Source organism: Pagrus pagrus (genome assembly GCF_965226575.1).
Source record: "Pagrus pagrus genome assembly, chromosome: 7".
Classification (NCBI taxonomy): domain Eukaryota; kingdom Metazoa; phylum Chordata; class Actinopteri; order Spariformes; family Sparidae; genus Pagrus; species Pagrus pagrus.
In genome coordinates, this window is record NC_140191.1 from 35,387,292 (window position 1) to 35,405,952 (window position 18,661).

General features: G+C 40.5%; 1 protein-coding gene and 1 long non-coding RNA gene across 13 annotated transcripts in view; one reads left to right on the forward strand and one right to left on the reverse strand.

Moving 5' to 3' along the window:
• Positions 1 to 701: 701 nt before the first annotated feature.
• LOC311260326 lies at positions 702 to 8,768 on the reverse strand. 2 transcript variants are annotated; one of them, XR_014623001.1, is made up of 3 exons: positions 7,776 to 8,768; positions 1,619 to 1,771; positions 702 to 1,256 (listed from the first exon to the last, which is right to left on the reverse strand). It is a non-coding gene; the product is annotated as an uncharacterized lncRNA (long non-coding RNA). The 2 variants fall into 2 exon arrangements; XR_014623002.1 differs by lacking the exon at positions 7,776 to 8,768 and adding an exon at positions 2,452 to 3,502.
• The window catches only part of LOC311260324 (uncharacterized protein), a 31,395-nt gene continuing 16,648 nt past the window's right edge, over positions 3,915 to 18,661 (forward strand). For 4 of the 11 annotated variants that reach the window (XM_084358022.1, XM_084358026.1, XM_084358024.1 and 1 more), the window contains exons 1-3: positions 15,916 to 15,994; positions 18,172 to 18,300; positions 18,402 to 18,595. In XM_084358022.1, the coding sequence (XP_084214148.1) occupies positions 18,196 to 18,300; positions 18,402 to 18,595 (299 nt within the window). In that variant the 5' untranslated portion in view covers positions 15,916 to 15,994; positions 18,172 to 18,195. Of the gene's footprint in view, positions 4,023 to 8,774; positions 8,846 to 9,796; positions 9,904 to 13,576; positions 13,724 to 13,846; positions 13,990 to 14,785; positions 14,871 to 15,659; positions 15,829 to 15,915; positions 15,995 to 16,833; positions 16,987 to 18,171; positions 18,301 to 18,401; positions 18,596 to 18,661 lie in introns of those variants that run through there. The other 7 variants (XR_014622997.1, XR_014622999.1, XR_014623000.1 and 4 more) reach the window with 5 other exon arrangements.

Consider the following 18,661-nt stretch of genomic DNA (forward strand, 5'->3'; position numbering starts at 1 on the left):
GATCTCTCTGTTCTGCCTGACCTTGTTGTTGTGGGCCGTAGTATGATTACTGCGCTGCTCATCTAGCTGAAGATCAACTCTTGTGTCCCCAAAAGTTTTCAAACTGACCGTCGTTTGCAGGTGTGCCGCAGAATCTTGATGTCGGTGGGCTGACTTCGTCAGATTTGTAAGGCTGACAAATCTGCTGCTGACCCAGGTGGATGACTTGTCAGTTGTAAAAAGTAAGCAACTCCAGCAGTACAGCCTGTTTGTTTTCTTACAGCCCGTCATCCACGGATATCGCTGATAATTTTCGGTCTTGAAATGCCTTTCCACTTTCTTAACCGTTTCTTTTAATTCCAGTTCTGGAGTTGGTCTTCCGTTTTTTATTATTTGAAGTTTTTCTGTGAAAGGCCGCCTTGAAAAAGGCGATGCTATCAAGCTAGCCACAACATCACTCTCATCTTCCGCCATTTCACTCTGTCTCTCAACCGCTCTCACCACTCTGCAGAGATTCGATGTTCGGACTTCATGAAGGCCTACGATCTTTTGTTTTATTCCCGCCCACTTAAAATCAAACCGTGATTGGTCGATTTGCCCGTCACTCTCCACACCAAAACACATAGCTTGGCCTTCCCCGGGATTCGTGAAGTCCTAACCAATGAATGAGCCAGCTAACCGGGCCTTAAAAGAGACGGACGATTCTAATTGGATAACAGCTTTTCAGGACATGAACTTGACAGTAAGCTTAACTTCAGAACATAGATGAGAGAAAATGTATTAAATATATTGTATTAAATTAAATGAGATAGAAATTTAAAAAATAAAAAATATATTTTTTATTGAATGCTACTAATATAGCTTCCCGGTTGTTGTGTGAGCAGAATTGTACATAGTTGTGTGTTTGTGTTTCTGCTAATAAAGCTCTGTCTTTGAAAGTTTCCTTTCCTCAATAAATTCATTCATGTCCTTGATGGTAATAATCAAGGACGAAATTTTGATTTCAGAGGTGGGGGGGACACAAGTTCTTCTAGTTTTCTATTGCTACTTTTAAGTTTACTGTTCCCTTTTTTGGTTTGAATGGTTGTAAAGCATGTAGCAAAACATTATCACCCAATTCTGTGTTTCACCTTGTTAGTCAATTTTACTCCAACTCAGTACCACCAATTTTACACTTATTTTTGGAATATATGGTAAACAGACCTCATTTCTGCTCTTCCATCTTGTGCTCCTTTACTGCCTGAGCATCTACTGACCCCTGGCTGCTGCTGATCCAGCTAAGATAAACATAACAAAAGGTGGAATATCTATGAGCAACTTATAATTTAATTAATTACAATAATGACAAAAAATATTGCCAAATTTATGTCACTCCCTCCCCACTGTGAGTTCCTGACCCAGTTAATGAACTCACTGCTTAGTCGCTACTACTTCTTACCAATAAAATAATACATTTACACATTTACACAGACTTTTTAGTACAGCGGCCTCAATATAAAACTGTACCTGGCCAGTTTGACAAAATATATAGATGCATGGTGTTTGAACTTTGAAAGCTCTGATACAGATTATCATCACCCTAACATTTGTCACAATGCTTAATCTCATGACTAACATATGTTTATTCTTTCAACCTCACCTGTGAGCCTCCAGCCTCTTCTCCTACATCTCCTCCAGCTTCTCCTCCTCTACCTCCTCCAGCCTCTTCTCCTACATCTCCTCCAGCCTCTCCTCCTCTACCTCCTCCAGCCTCTCCTCCTGTATCTCCTTCTGCATCTCTACTATCCGTCACCTGACAAAAATATATTGATGCATGACATGAACAGTGGGACAATTTGGGGAGCAACAATCATCAATTTTGATGATACGGTTATAGAGGAAAAAACTTAGTTTCACAATTATCATGAGTTTGGACGTATAAAATCCCATTTGTAATCTGAGGTTTTATTGTATTTTTCCCTAAATCTTTCATTGTTGGTGTTTTTTTAAAACAGTTGCTGCCTTTCAACATAAAAATAATTCATGAAAGTGTATCTCTTTGGCATTAAATATGAGCTTTTTTTTAATCTTTGCATTGTTGAGGCTCTACAGTTATAATAATAATAATAACAATAATAATAACAATAATAACAATTAATTTTATTTATCAGCACTTTCAATACAACTCAAAGACACTTTACAAGATTATTGAGAGCTTTGTAATTGATGAGGAGGATGTTGAAGTGGATATGCTGCTTTATTGGGAGCCAGTTGCAGGATGGGTGTAACGCATGAGTTCTAAAGAAGTCTCTTATGTCCACTTTTCTTTTTCTAGACATCCTGGCTGCGCCTAATTACCAAACACACATACACACGCACACACGTACGCACGCACGCACATGGACACCGATTCAAACGTTAATGTAAATGAAACCTCTGATATTACAATCCTTCTAGCTGACGTGACCCAGGCAGAACAAATGCCCAATTTACCGCGGCAGATTAATAAGGACTCCTGGGCAACTAGCAGACCGGTGTGCAAGCAAGATGGAGTGACAGCGGGGACGGCCAATCACACAAGAAACGGCTGAGCCAATCGAGGAGCTTGTGGGCGGTCTAAACTAAGGGAAACAGGCTTCAGCTTGAGCGGCCGTTTTCTGCTTGGTCCTAGTGCTTGACGCGTCTCTGTTTACTATAGCGTAACATTGTTTTTGGACGGTAAAAACTGCAGGGGACCAAAACGGCCTTTTGAAAAAGTGCAGGGGACATGTCCCCTGTGTCCCCCCCCCAAATTACGTCCGTGGTAATAATAGTGTAGTCTATAGCATATCATATGATTGAATGAATGAATAAATAAATAAATGGTGGTTTCGCTGCTATTCATATGCAAATTAGAGCTGTTCGCACCTCCGCGAGCTCCTTTCCGACAATTTTCGGCATAGACGAACGCCACCTTCACAGCCTGTAAATTGTCGTTCACTGCCAAAAATCCCACTTTTCATGCAGTGTATGGGGAAATGTCTTCATATTACAATAACACAATACCCAATTTCCTCAGGAATCCTGTCCTTGAACGCCTCCTTTATTTCTGCAAGGACTGTCTTGGAGTCCCATGCTTTCTGCATTTCAAAAGCACTTAAAATGAAGCCCGTTTCATGAAGTCTCCTTTTAGTTTGATGTTTGCACACCTCTTCACACCAAGCATGCTCAATACATTTACTCATTTTTTTTATGAGTAATATTGAGTAGGCCTAGTGATTTTACGACCCAGCACCATACATTTTGCAGATTGAACAGATTAATCTGAGAAAATAAAAATGCATCCTGCGGCTGCTTCCTCCCCTTTCCTCACAGTCTGTGATTGTCTGCTGGTTTTTGTAGTTCATCTACATGACATTAAGTTATGATTACGCATTAAAGACTGAAAATAGAGAACACCACCATCTATTCGCTAGGTGCACAAGCGTATATATGTCTATGTGCACAAGCGGTCGTCATGGAAACTTCCGGGCGTACTGGAGTGCATAGCCATTTCCGGTCATAGCTACACTGTATCAAGATCAGTGTCTTTGGGGCAATGAGGAGGCGACTCCTCTTTGCCCCAAAGACACCCATCTTGATAGAAAATAGCTCACCTAACTGCTGACGAAAAGCAAAGGCATCTAGAAAAAATGAATACTTTCGATACGTATTTTTCTCTGTGTGGGCCCTAAAGCTACTAAAACTACTCTCTAAAAACAGCTGGGTTATTTCATCTACCCAACCGCGGGGTTATGAAATGTTTTATCCATTATGGGTTATTTATATGGGATTTGGGTTATTTTTGTGCATCTCATGCGAGTCAAAATCCATCAACCCAACATACATCGGTTGACTCAGCACCTGGGTTGTTTGTGCTTCGAACGTCATCACGTTATTACGTCATCACGTCGACTTCACCCGCCCGCCTGATTTCCCAGGGGTCACGGTTCCTTGCTGCTCCACCAGAGTCCACACACCGAGCGCTCATGCACCGGGAGAACCTGACCGATCATCCTCGTGGCGAGGCAAATCAATAATAAAAGGTTTGTGCACACTACATATCTAATTCACATTGTCTGTGTTGCGTTACCTATTAAAGTAGTATCTTTAGTTGGTCGGTTTGGCTAAAAACGTAGCTAGCCATTTAGCCGTTTTCATGGAAGCACACACAGCTTATCTGTTTGGTCTCAGCCATTTACCGAGTGAATTAATGAAACTAGTTCATAATGCCCATGGGCATATGGTCATGTATATTGAGTTCTAGCTAGCTGGTTCGCTAGCTAGCAGGCTAATTTGCCAGCTAGTTTGCTAGCTAGCCAGGTAATTCGCCAGTTAACTAGTTTGCTAGCTAACAGGCTAGTTCGCCAGTTAACTGGTTCGCTGGCTTGCCAGTTAGTTCGCCAGCTAGCTAACTGGTTTGCTTACTACTTTTTTTTTTTTCAACTGGTTTGCTAACTAACAGGCTAGTTCGCCAGTTAGTTGCTTTGCTAGCCGGCTATCAATAAACGCGCGAAAAATGGGATTATGGTCGTTATCCGTTTTTGACCAGACCGTTGCTATGGTCTCCTCTCTGCCCAGAGACAGGTGTCGTGCCAAAAAGTGATCGTCTGCCAGAATCTGATTTCCGGCCGCGGGAGCGCGCACAGCAGCCCGTTGAGCGGTAGCGTTTAAACGTCTGGTTTTCTCTGGATGAAACGGTCATGATATGCAGATACACACAAATGTACGTCCGCAATTATAGCAAAGGTATGTGTCTTAGAAAGTTTAACGTTTGTTGTTACGTAATTATCACAACTGTGGCCAAAAGAAGTGGAGTTTGTAGCGAAATCAGGCCTGACAATTACGTGATAGACATGTCCCTATGTGCTTGGTATGTATGATGCCTTTGTTTAGCCCTGTCTGATGAATTAGATTGTAATGAATGTGATTTATAGGTGTGGATTTTCAATAAAGAAATGATCACTTTTGCAATTATCCTCGTGACTCTGCATTATCTTTTATCTGATCTGGGCTCTACATTTGCTTCCCATGTTTGGATGTGTCTTGTACATCTAATATTCTTGTTTATGCCTACTATTTGGAGACAATACTATGAAAGACATGATTCGGGAGGGTTACATAAGCCTATAAAATAACAGTTTTCACCTGCCAAAAACTGATTGAAGGCATAGTAGAGCTACTGAGAGGTTATTTCTGCCTAAATATGACTTGATCTCATTCTTAAGCTTCATAATATGAAGATCTGAGCTCACAGGACAGCTTGAAAATCTTTTAAAGGACCATTACAACAGAAAATGGGCCTTTTCAGCTGCCAAAAAGTGATTGAAGGCCATATACAGTTATTGAAAAGTTATTTCTGCCTAAATATGACTTGATCTCATTCTTGAGCTTCATAATATGAAGATCTGAGCTCACAGGACAGCTTGAAATTCTTTTAAAGGACCATTACAACAGAAAATGGGCCTTTTCAGCTGCCAAAAAGTGATTGAAGGACATATACAGTTACTGAGAGGTTATTTCTGCCTAAATATGACTTGATCTCATTCATGACCTTCATAATATAAAGATCTGAGCTCACAGGACAGCTTGAAAATCTTTTAAAGGACCATTACAACAGAAAATGTGCCTTTTCACCTGCCAAAAAGTGATTGAAGGACATATACATCTTTATAGATCTTTATATTATGAAGCTCAAGAATGAGATCAAGTCATATTTAGGCAGAAATAACATTTGAGTAACTGTATTTGGCCTCAATCACTTTTTGGCAGGTGAAAAGGCCCATTTTCTGTTGTAATGGTCCTTTAAAAGATTTTCAAGCTGTCCTGTGAGCTCAGATCTTTATATTATGAAGCTCAAGAATGAGATCAAGTCATATTTAGGCAGAAATAACTTTTCAATAACTGTATATGTCCTTCAATCACTTTTTGGCAGCTGAAAAGGCCCATTTTCTGTTGTAATGGTCCTTTAAAAGATTTTCAAGCTGTCCTGTGAGCTCAGATCTTCATATTATGAAGCTCAAGAATGAGATCAAGTCATATTTAGGCAGAAATAACATTTGAGTAACTGTATTTGGCCTTCAATCACTTTTTGGCAGCTGAAAAGGCCCATTTTCTGTTGTAATGGTCCTTTAAAAGAATTTCAAGCTGTCTCTTGAGCTCAGATCTTCATATTATGAAGGTCAAGAATGAGATCAAGTCATATTTAGGCAGAAATAACCTCTCAGTAACTGTATATGTCCTTCAATCACCTTTTGGCAGCTGAAAAGGCCCATTTTCTGTTGTAATGGTCCTTTAAAAGATTTTCAAGCTGTCCTGTGAGCTCAGATCTTTATATTATGAAGCTCAAGAATGAGATCAAGTCATATTTAGGCAGAAATAACATTTGAGTAACTATTTGGCCTTCAATCACTTTTTGGCAGGTGAAAAGGCCCATTTTCTGTTGTAATGGTCCTTTAAAAGATTTTCAAGCTGTCCTGTGAGCTCAGATCTTCATATTATGAAGCTCAAGAATGAGATCAAGTCATATTTAGGCAGAAATAACTTTTCAATAACTGTATATGTCCTTCAATCACTTTTTGGCAGCTGAAAAGGCCCATTTTCTGTTGTAATGGTCCTTTAAAAGATTTTCAAGCTGTCCTGTGAGCTCAGATCTTTATATTATGAAGCTCAAGAATGAGATCAAGTCATATTTAGGCAGAAATAACATTTGAGTAACTGTATTTGGCCTTCAATCACTTTTTGGCAGCTGAAAAGGCCCATTTTCTGTTGTAATGGTCCTTTAAAAGAATTTCAAGCTGTCCTGTGAGCTCAGATCTTCATATTATGAAGCTCAAGAATGAGATCAAGTCATATTTAGGCAGAAATAACTTTTCAATAACTGTATATGTCCTTCAATCACTTTTTGGCAGGTGAAAAGGCCCATTTTCTGTTGTAATGGTCCTTTAAAAGATTTTCAAGCTGTCCTGTGAGCTCAGATCTTTATATTATGAAGCTCAAGAATGAGATCAAGTCATATTTAGGCAGAAATAACATTTGAGTAACTGTATTTGGCCTTCAATCACTTTTTGGCAGGTGAAAAGGCACATTTTCTGTTGTAATGGTCCTTTAAAAGATTTTCAAGCTGTCCTGTGAGCTCAGATCTTCATATTATGAAGGTCAAGAATGAGATCAAGTCATATTTAGGCAGAAATAACCTCTCAGTAACTGTATATGTCCTTCAATCACTTTTTGGCAGCTGAAAAGGCCCATTTTCTGTTGTAATGGTCCTTTAAAAGAATTTCAAGCTGTCCTGTGAGCTCAGATCTTTATATTATGAAGCTCAAGAATGAGATCAAGTCATATTTAGGCAGAAATAACCTCTCAGTAGCTCTACTATGCCTTCAATCAGTTTTTGGCAGGTGAAAACTGTTATTTTATAGGCTTATGTAACCCTCCCGAATCATGTCTTTCATAGTATTGTCTCCAAATAGTAGGCATAAACAAGAATATTAGATGTACAAGACACATCCAAACATGGGAAGCAAATGTAGAGCCCAGATCAGATAAAAGATAATGCAGAGTCACGAGGATAATTGCAAAAGTGATCATTTCTTTATTGAAAATCCACACCTATAAATCACATTCATTACAATCTAATTCATCAGACAGGGCTAAACAAAGGCATCATACATACCAAGCACATAGGGACATGTCTATCACGTAATTGTCAGGCCTGATTTCGCTACAAACTCCACTTCTTTTGGCCACAGTTGTGATAATTACGTAACAACAAACGTTAAACTTTCTAAGACACATACCTTTGCTATAATTGCGGACGTACATTTGTGTGTATCTGCATATCATGACCGTTTCATCCAGAGAAAACCAGACGTTTAAACGCTACCGCTCAACGGGCTGCTGTGCGCGCTCCCGCGGCCGGAAATCAGATTCTGGCAGACGATCACTTTTTGGCACGACACCGGCCCTACTCTGCCCCTGAATGGCTAATACCTGCTGTCGGTTGTGAAAACACAGAGCACAAGGCTAATCCAAGATGACTAAAAAGGGATGTTGAGAGAAATAACGAGCCTGCAATGTTAATTCCTCCTTATCATAATACACTTATTTTTCCTGAAACTTTTAAAATGTGAAGGCATAGCATAGTGTTTGACTGATTAAAGTATATAAAAACAGTGAGAGAACCTGATACGTTTGACTAAATGCATTTATTTGCATTTAAAGTAAGCTATTTAAAATGTGTATATGTTTTCAATATAAAACCAAGTAATGATTTATCAAATCTATGCTATATCTCCTCAAAATGGTTGGTTAATCTGTTGTAGACACTAATAACATTTTTATTTTAAAATTTATTTCACCTTTATTTTACCAGGTAACTCATTAAGAACAAATTCTTATTTACAATGGCTGCCTGGCAAACGACAAGGGCCACTTGAGTGAAGGGGGGCTATGAGATTAAAACACAGTGGTGCCCTTCATTTATGCTGTGAGCAGCGACTAATATTCTTGTGAAGTAAAAACATAGTGATTGTTATAGTGATGTAAATTTAGCTCAATTTACGTGTATGCAATTTATCATATGAATTATAAAGGGAGAGAGGGAGGATTGGTTTCTCTATATTTTGTGATGCTAAATAAAATGGCTGTGTTCACTGTTCACCCACAAACAAGCTTTTTATCTTCACATTGGATTACATTATGCTGCTAGTTTGCATTGCTTTTGGAATAGTGATATCTGAATAGTTAATACAATAGCAATTTTATTTTTGCTTAAGCTCTTTTTGTGTTTGTTTCAGATCAATGGACAACTTTGTCATCAACACTTTGACAGAGTGGCAGCTGACAGACCTTATAGAAAGATTTAAAGGTAAGAATTTTTTTTCCCCCCATCCACGGCATATCATGTCTGCATTGCTACTCATAAGCCCTTTTCAGACATGAACAACAGACAATTTCCATTTAATCAGCCACGAACAACACCTGTTTATACTCTTTCACACATGTAGCACACAACCGCACATTGTCCATGATAGGCGTGTTCACACTCACTGGAAATATACCGTTCAATTCAGGCAAGCGGCGTCAGCTGGGTGAAGCGCGCGCAGGAGGCAGGGCATGTCGCAGAAAGTATGCTGCGGACATGAGTCCCTCGCCGTCCCTTTGATTTGCGGAACTATCTTGGCATCGGCCCTCACTGCCAGGAGTTTGCGGATCTCGTTGTCTCGCCAGTTTGGCATTTTCCGGGGCTGCAGCTGGATAGTATTGTTCTTATCGCCTCTAGTTGTTAAATGATCCTTCTTCCGCGGTGGAAGTTTGTATTTCCCTCCAGTGGCATGATAGATACTGTACATCATCAACATGCCCGCCCTGCTCACCTGTGTAATACTGTGTTCACACTAGGGTGGCTGCAGGTAAATGTCCAATACAGGTCCCGGCCGTTTGATACGCACATTTTCGTTCACACATACTGCCCTAATGGGCAATGTCCGTAATTGTCAGGTATTGTGTGAAAGGGGCTATAGTGATAATCTGGACAATCATGGAGTTGACTGCATTCCTTTTTTGTATAAATTCTTATGAAATATAATTTCCTCTTTTTTTTCAATAGCTTCCATGTAATGTGTCAAAGTGACTCCAATAAATGAATAGGGCACATGTCTTTTGTAGGCTTTCAGTGCTTCATTCTATTTTGTAAAAATAAATGATGGAATATGCATGTTTATTACTATAGCTTCCATGTAATTAGCCATACATTTTTGTTTTCTGCTCCTCTGTTGTAAAAACAAAGATGTCTTTGTGTTCTATTTTTGTCTTTCAGAGGAGGGAATTGATGAGAGTTTTCTTCTTTTAGATGAGGCTACCATCAACCAGTTGATCCCAAGAGCTGGCCCTAGGTTCAAGTTCCTCAAAAAATTTAGAGGACTTGTAAGTAGTTGAGATGAATGTAGACGTGAGAGGCTCAATTCTTCAGTTTTCCACACACTGTTATTTCTGAGTATTTAATAGTTTCTTTGGAAAGATGGCATATACTTGCTTTAAGTGCAAAAGGCAAATTTCAGGGGGTATCAAGAGTCTTTTTATGCATTTACGTGCAGTACACCATGTAAACTCGGCATCAACACATTTCCAGTGTAGTGAAAGTGGTTGTGGTAGGACATTTTCTTACATGTGGTCATTTAAAAGACACTTGGAAAAGGAGCATGAAGTTGGAAATACTCTTGATGACCCCTTTGAAGGTCCAGCCCCACCTGTTTATGTACAGAATGTTGAAATGCTGAATGCTGAAATGGAGCCAGCACAGGGAGATGAGGAAGTTGAGGAGGATTGGGATGAACTAGAGCCAGAGGGCATTACCAATCGGGTGGCCCTCTTTTTAGCCCAAATCTAAATCTTCTATGACATACTCAAACTTAAACTTTGTGGTTCAGCATACCTCCAGTTTAATTAGCAATATTGTCAGCAGACTGCAATCAAAGACTATGTCTTTATTTCGTCAGTTTGGTCTTGATCAAAGCCCAGAGGTAGAAGAGCTTGGGGTGGAGTTCTCAGAAGCAGCTGAGCCTTTCAAAGGAATGGAGACAGATTATAAACGGATGCAGTATTTTGCTAAATCTGGAAACTTCATTCAGCCAGTTGAGGAGCTTTTGTCTGGGGTTTCCTATGTTCAGCCAACGGCCTCTGCCACTGGCATTGTCCAGCAAGTTGGAGTTCCTGATTCATATCACCGTATTCCATTAAAGAGCCTTTTGACCAAGATTCTTGAAATTCCCGGGATTTTACAGGCCATGCTGAAATGGCAGCGCAGAGAGGGTGATGCAATTCAGGATGTTTTTGATGGGGAGTTTTGTAAAACACATCCATTGTTCCAGAACGAGGTTTCAATCCCACTTGTGATTTACCAAGATGATTGTGAGATAGTAAATCCGCTTGGTTCTAAGATTGGAATTCACAAGTTAGGACTTATTTATTTCATCTTGAAGAGCTTGCCACCAGACCTGCTATCAAGTTTGCAGTCACAGTTCCTTTTAGCGGTGTACAAATCTGATGAAGTAGCGACCTATGGCCTTGATGCAATCCTACGCCCGATCGTGGAAGAGATCAGGTGCCTAGAGAGTGATGGCATCCTTGTTGATACCCCCAAGTATCAAGGTGTTGTCAAGTTCACAGTGGTCCAGGTAGTTGGAGACAATTTGGGCTTGCATTGGCTACATTGAAAGCTTCAGTGGAAATTATGTGTGTCGGTTCTGCAAAGTAAATAAATGGGGGGTGAGGTCTATGACGCTGGAAGATCCTGCACTATTGCGTGATCGCAATAGTTATGAGGCAGATTTGCGTACAGCTGACTCCTCCCAGACAGGCCTGAAAAGAGACAGTGTCTTGAACAACTTGTCTTTTTACCATGTATCAGACAATGTGGCAGTTGACATCATGCATGATGTACTTGAAGGGGTGGGGCCCTATGAATTCAAACTTGTGTTGAATTCGCTAATTGAGCAAAAGCATCTCACACTAGAAAAGCTTAATTACAGAATAACAAGCTTTGACTATGGATTTTGTGATAAGGGTAACAAACCTTCTGTCATAAGCAAGAGTGATCTCAGAAACCCTGAAGGCTCAATACGGCAGTCAGCATCTCAAATGTGGTGCCTACTTAGGTTACTGCCGCCAATGATAGGTGACCTTATCCCTATGGATAACAAGCATTGGGAACTTCTACTCCTCCTCCTCTTGTGCATGGAGTTCATCTTTTCTCCTTCGCTTACTGTAGCAGCAACACTGTGCTTAAGCAAAATCATTGAAGAGCATCACTCTCTCTTCCTGGAGCTCTATCCTCACCCACATTTACGGCCAAAACACTAGGGCCCAACTGATAGGACTTTTTGGGGCTGATACCGATTATTAGGGGGGAAAAAATCCGATAACCGATTAATCGGCCGATTTTTTTTTTTTTATATAAAGTTTTAAAATTTTATTAATTTAAGTAATATATCTACATATTTACTGTTTTTTTTTTAACAAATGGCTGCTTTTGAGCCTTTCAGACACTTCTACAAAGAATAAAAGGCAGAAAAATAATTTCAAATCCTTTTTATTGCTGAGTCAAGCAGCATATTAACATGACAACCATCCAACATTAGGCCTACAACAAGGCACCATTAGCTACTGCTCTTTACGCCGACAGGAAGACCGACTGATCATCTCAGTAATATACCACGGATTTATCATGAATCAAACTCTGACCAGAAAAGCGTTTTCAACTACTCGCCCCCCTCCCTCCCCTCCGCTGGTCGGTGCCTCCCCGTCTTAACTCACGTTACTCAGTTTGCTCCGGTCTTATCTGGAGACATGCAGCTGCCTCAGTGAGAGAAGTAGCTAGTCGATTACGTAATGTGTACTGTTATGTTTATTCTACCGTTACTGGCACGGCTAATATGTGTAGCAAGGCTAATAGCAGATGGCTAATTCTAACTTTAGCTTGCATATTACATAGTGCTTAAACGTTAACTCGGCGTGATCGAGACCAACACAGCGGGGAACATCGTGAAGTGGGTTGAATTGAAACTTGTTGACTTATTGTTTATTTCACAAACTTGTTTATTTACCGTTGAGGCGGACCACTCTCCTCCGTGCGTCCCTGCTGCAGCCTGCTCCAGATCAGTCACTGATCTGGAGCAGGCAGCGGAGTTTGTCATGAGGTCGGTGCACCCTCTACAGGATAAATAGCCTAATGTCGGGGATCTTTTCAAATGGGGGAACATTTTCAAAGTAAAACCAAGTCTTATTCCCTGCATTTTATTTCTGAAAATATCGGCGACAATCGGCGAGTTTTGGCCGATTACCGATTAGTCTCAAACGGGCTATAATCGGCCGATTTAATACTGAACAGGCCTACCAGGCCCAGGGTCCCAAGAGCTCTGATGCTCTACACAATTAAGATGCTACTGTAATATAGGCTTGTATTGGGTTTGTTCATCTCATGTCTGAAAAATGTACATTTATGTCCACAAAAGTCATCAAAATATTTAATTTAATGGACTATTTATCAAAATGTTGTCCCAGGGAATCACACCCCTGGATCCCGCTTGACAATCGTGTTGATCACGGCATACATCGTGGCTTAGGGGCTCGCTTATCTCCCAGGGAAAAAAAGTTCAGGCTCAGGATTTTTTTTTACTATCACCCCTGGATGACGTTACCGAACTACTGGGATGTTCTTTAAGTGACTACTGGGATGTGATAAGTTGTACTGTAAGTATTTTTTGTTTAATCACTTAATGTCTATATGCTCCATATACAGTCTTAATCACTGCCACAGTTATGTTTTAGAAGTCACTTCTTTAAAGACACCTGCATGGTCCAAGAAAGCAAACTTGTCACCTTTTACACCTAAAAACAGGGCACCTGGGTGAATAATTTCTGAATGGTTTTGTGTCTGATGTGCACCCTCTAAAAGTGTGCTGCACCACTGTCCACATAGGTTTCCAAATGTATTGTAACGACCAGCGGAGAGTGCAGTCTAGTTTACATTACTGATGCTCAGCCAGCTATTCTAGGTGGCCACCACTGTTTATTATATTAACCTGGATTTTCTGCGTAGGTTCAACCTGCTGTTGCGACTGCTATCCCACCTACAATCTATGATGTCACACCAACTGCCACTCCTCCAACCCCCATGGAGGAACAAGCAGCAGCTCTGGTACCAGAGAATCAGCTGATACAGACAATACACGTTATTCCACATTTTGTAAGTTCCACTTTAAGACTTGGGTGTCACTTTGTTTACTCAACACTAGGCTGGGCAATTAATCAAAGCCAAAATTTAGAAACAAAACTGAATTTTAAATCTGCAATGTCTCTTCTTTCTCAGGATGTCCGGCAGGTTCTTACAGGCTTACCTGATGGCAAGCAAATTGTTGAGGGCCTTGATGAGGATAATGTCATCACAACTAGCCAGAGACGTCTCCTCGTCCGTATCTTGGTGTCGCACCTCATTGAGAAGTTTGGAGCGAAGTACTTAAATAGATTTTTTTATTTTTTTTTATGTTGAATAGGGTTCCTGTTAAATGCACCAACATTCTCATTTGAAAAGTAAAATTATAACATGTAGTTTATTTTCATTTCACTTGAGATAAAACAGGACACTACTTTGAGGTCTGACATTGACCTAGATTTGCGAGGAAGAACCAACGACTTTTCCAATTGCTACAGCAATTCTTTTTGGATAAGACACATGTTTCAGCAGTACTTTAAAGGGGTAGTTTGAATTATAGCACATAAAGAAAGATGTATGAAATGCTTACCGTCAATATAGTTGATGCGAAGGTATTAATTAATAACCCGAGTCCTGTGTTCAAAGTTGATTTGGTTAGTCTACGTTTACTCCACAAAAGTCATTGCATTTGTACTGTTGACTTATGTCTTCTAAAAAATGCTGTCACTAGGCACAATTTTCTGTATTTGCTATGCAACTTATCAATGCACCTCCGCTGTTCCCTGCCTGCGGGTGACCGCAGCACAATGTGTCCTTACACAGGTTTTGCATGCACATGTGCATTGATAAAAGTTGCACAGCAAATACAGAAAATAGTGCCTAGTTGAAGGGACACAGCGGTATTATAGAAGAAATAAGTCAACAATACAACTGCAATTAGTTTTGAACACGAGACTCTGGTTATAAATTAATCCCTTCACATTGCCTATATTAACTGTAAGTATTTCATTCATCTTTATGTCCTACAATCCAAACTATCCATTTAAATCTAGTTTTCACTTTTTACCTGTGTGATGTGTTTTTTCTGTTTTACAGTCCTACGACAGAGACCAAAAAGGCCCTGGCATCGGGCTTGGTTCAGTCATTTCCCAGTTTGAAAGACTCATCAAGCAGTGGCAGCGTGAGTGTTTTTTGAAAAAGGTCATTGAGATATTTATTAGGGGTGTCATGATTCTCAGACTGATTCAATTTGATTTTTAAGGTCACAATCCAATTCGATTTTTAATTTAAACTTTACTTGGTTAACTGGAGTCAGCCAAGGGCTCTATACTAGGCCCCCTTCTGTTTTTGCTAGATTTCCAATGTAGATCTCCTATTTCTGGCGAATCCTCACCAAAGAATACACACTAGGGTTCGTACATGTGACATCACTATCTAAATTTAAAAAAAATCTTGGTGTTTTTATAGGTTACTAAATTCAAGTTCGATCCTGAAACTGACATTCCATTTGATTTTTTTTTTTTTTTTTTTTTTTTTGCTCATTTGATCTCAATTTCTTTTTTCTCCTTGTTCAGGGTTCCCGCAGGTCCTTAAAAAGTCTTAATTAAAAAATCGTGAATTTGAGGCCTTAAATTGTCTTAAAATGGGCAAAATGTGGCTGGAAGTCACGACCGCGACGCGCTGTGAGCCTGTAGGTCTGCTGTTTTTAGCAATGGAGCATGGAGAACCATAAATTGGGCTTAAATGCTAAAACATTCAGTTAAAAGACACAATCCAGCTCACTCCTCCTAGAAACGCTTCCATGCTGTTTGATGCCCGGTGTTATGCACTGCGCAGCAGGAACAATAATTGGTCTACTTCTCTGAGGACAGACAGACGTACAGACAAACCCTGTTCTAACCGTAGCCCACGCTGTCAAAGTCAAAACGTGCCTCATCTCTATTCATCAAAGATTTTGATGTCTTGGCAGGAAATATGGTACACCCCAGGACGGAGCCACAGGCCAGCCACTGGATTCCTGGAGGAAAGGCTGCGTAACATCAGGAAGAGGCTGAGATCAACCAGCAGGTCGCGGAGCACGGCACAGACAGCGCCGCAAACGCCAGATGATGGTGCTCTTGCAAGGGCTTTCATACCAGGTAATTATTGAACTGAAAAATTATTTGATGAAGAAAAACATCCATATTATAGTGACTGACAACTTGTTTTTTTTTTTTTTTTTACAGAATGTACCATATCAGACGAACGTGCGTCACAGATAAAAGAATGGTTGAGAAACAATTCTCAGCCAGGTAGAGGACCAAGGTACGTTTTATCAGTCTGTTTTCTGGAAATAATTGACACAAGCAGTTTTGGGGCAAAAAACGAAAATCAAAAGTTCAGCTCGTTTTCTTGTTTTTTGGTTCTCACTTACAAAACGAATTTACCACTCAATATTTTGTTTCCGTTGGTGGGCGGGTCCTCTGACTGGCTAATGTGCTTCCTTGCCCTGTGCTTTTCAAAATAAAAGTTCTTCTGTTTGATAATGTCCACAAAAATATTGCTGTATTATAGACACTAGCAGACACAGAGGTCCCCAACACCCACAGTCAAGACTGACCCGGCTTCAAATAAAAATAATAGTATTCATAATCATTTGAAAATGAGAACGTATGAAGTTTTGTTGACTTCAGTGCAGTTGATGTTTAGCCACGAGGTGGCGCAGTTGTTACATGAAGAGTAGACCTCAGGCCTTTACTACGAAGGAGGCTCAACATCTCCAGGCTCTGTGTTCATAACCCGGCTCAACAAAACCTAAAGCCCCGGTCAGAGCTAACTGTATCACGATGGTGGTCATTGTCCGGCTCTGAGCTTTGTGCTCTGTGCGTGTTCACATCAAAGGAGCTGCGATCGCGGGCTGCTGAGAGCTGAGAGAGCTGAGGAATAGGAGTGATCACAACCAAATATGAAAAGAGATGAGGCTAGTTTTTAATTTCTGACAGCTGAACATTGTGCATCTTTTTTTCTTGTTGAAAGATATTTTATATTGTTTCCATATTATTATTTACTGACGGTGATTACAGAATGCAAGTGTGTTATATTGAAAGTGCTGCATACCAGAAAAACGACAGTGCTTTCTCTTGTTACTGATGTGTTCCTCACAGATCCATGCACTAAATGAGCCTAAATGAAGTATGCATTATTCCACGTCATAAGCTGACAAAACCAAGCTCAGAGCAATGAGAGAACAGGGATGGGGAGCAGCAAAGAGCTCAATAATACTGAAGGCCACAACGGAGCACACAGACGTCTGTTAGGTAAACAGATCCATTCTATGACAACAACCTTATGACGACAACAACAACCTCGTGAAAACAGCGACAACCACTCTTCACCATCTATCGAGCACAACAATAGCGGGACAAAGATATCTTGCCTTTTTAAATCTAGGCTATAACAATATATTGTTCCGTTTGAATAAAATAAATAAACATGTTGAATGCACAGACCAAAGGCAGCATGATTATGCTGTCACTCACCAGTAGGCTACTGCTGGATCTGTCGAACCGGACCCGGACCGCGCGCCGGAGCAATTCACTCCCATTCAAGTCAATCAGAACATTTCCTCGGCCCACCGCGGTCTCCGGTCAGTCTGAGTTCCGGTCAGTCTGAGCTCTGGTCAGGCCGGTAGACACCGGCACCGCCTCGACAGGTGTTCTCATGGGTGAACGTTAACAGAGGCAGAGACGTCTCACCGGTCTGTAGCTCAGTGTGGCAGTACCGGGTGTCGACTTCAGGCCGTATTATCACATCACAATCAAACTCAGAGAATGACTGAACAAACTCTGAGAAGGTCGAGCTGTCAATCAGCTTTGTATCGATCATGTGGTCAAACTTAGAAAACCCCCTTTCCGACTGGGGACATTGATCATTTTTCGAAATAAGTTAGTGTTAAACGAGGTCAGCTAGAGATCCAGGGTTACCTCAGAAAATTTCCTTTGACCTGGTCAATTTCACATGACCTGAACATTGTTACTCAGCTTTCTGAAGGAGACTTGCCTTATTTAAACCTCAGACATTTAGTTTGGTGTGCTGTGCTCCTGACTGTTAAAGTGAGAGTGAAAACCACGGTTAGATGGAGAGAGCTGTCTAAGGCCTTCAGAAAGAAGACTGCAGCATTCTAAGGGGCTGATGACTTTGCCCCGTTGCCATCTAAAACTTATATTTGTTACACCGTGCCACAGGAAAGTTCTAAATCACACTTTTATCACTTTAGAGTACACTCTATCTATCATAGTTCGAGGTTTAGGGTTGTTCTGTTGGGAGCTCCATTCTAGGCGTCCATGGTCCTCAGCATGCTCACGTGACTCCTCGAAAAATGTGCCTTAAATGCTTGCAATAACCTTTGGATAAAAATCTGTCCAAAAGAAGATAATGTGTGTATTATAAGTGGTTTGTAATAGGAATACAAAAAAGGAATGCATGTTCATCTTCAATTTCAGACTGGACCATCATACGGAAGAAGAATGATGACTGGCTACCTGTCCTCAAAAGGAATCAGAGCATCAGAGGGGCGCGTTGGTAGTGTCCTCAGACATATTAACCCGCAATATCATGCAGATCGTCATCAGGTAGGTGTTATGAAACGCTAATAGGATTCTTGTAGTGTAGGTCATTGTGAAAATGCCCTACTTTTTTTTTCTTATTTGTTGTTTTTTGCTTGATTTCTCAGAGATCAAGAAACTTAAATCCAGTGCCATACAGTGCCGAGTACACGGGTCACAAACTAAACATCGATCAGAATGAAAAACTGGTGATGTTCGGGGTGACCCATGTCCTTTCTGTTGACGGTTTCTCCAGTAAAATTGTCAGCCATTCCACTATGCCTGTGAAAAACAACCTGACAATATATCAAGAGGTGTACAGGTAACTTTCTGTGCTCTATGTTCCATAATGTAGTTGCAAACAGTAGATATTGTTTAATTGTTAGGC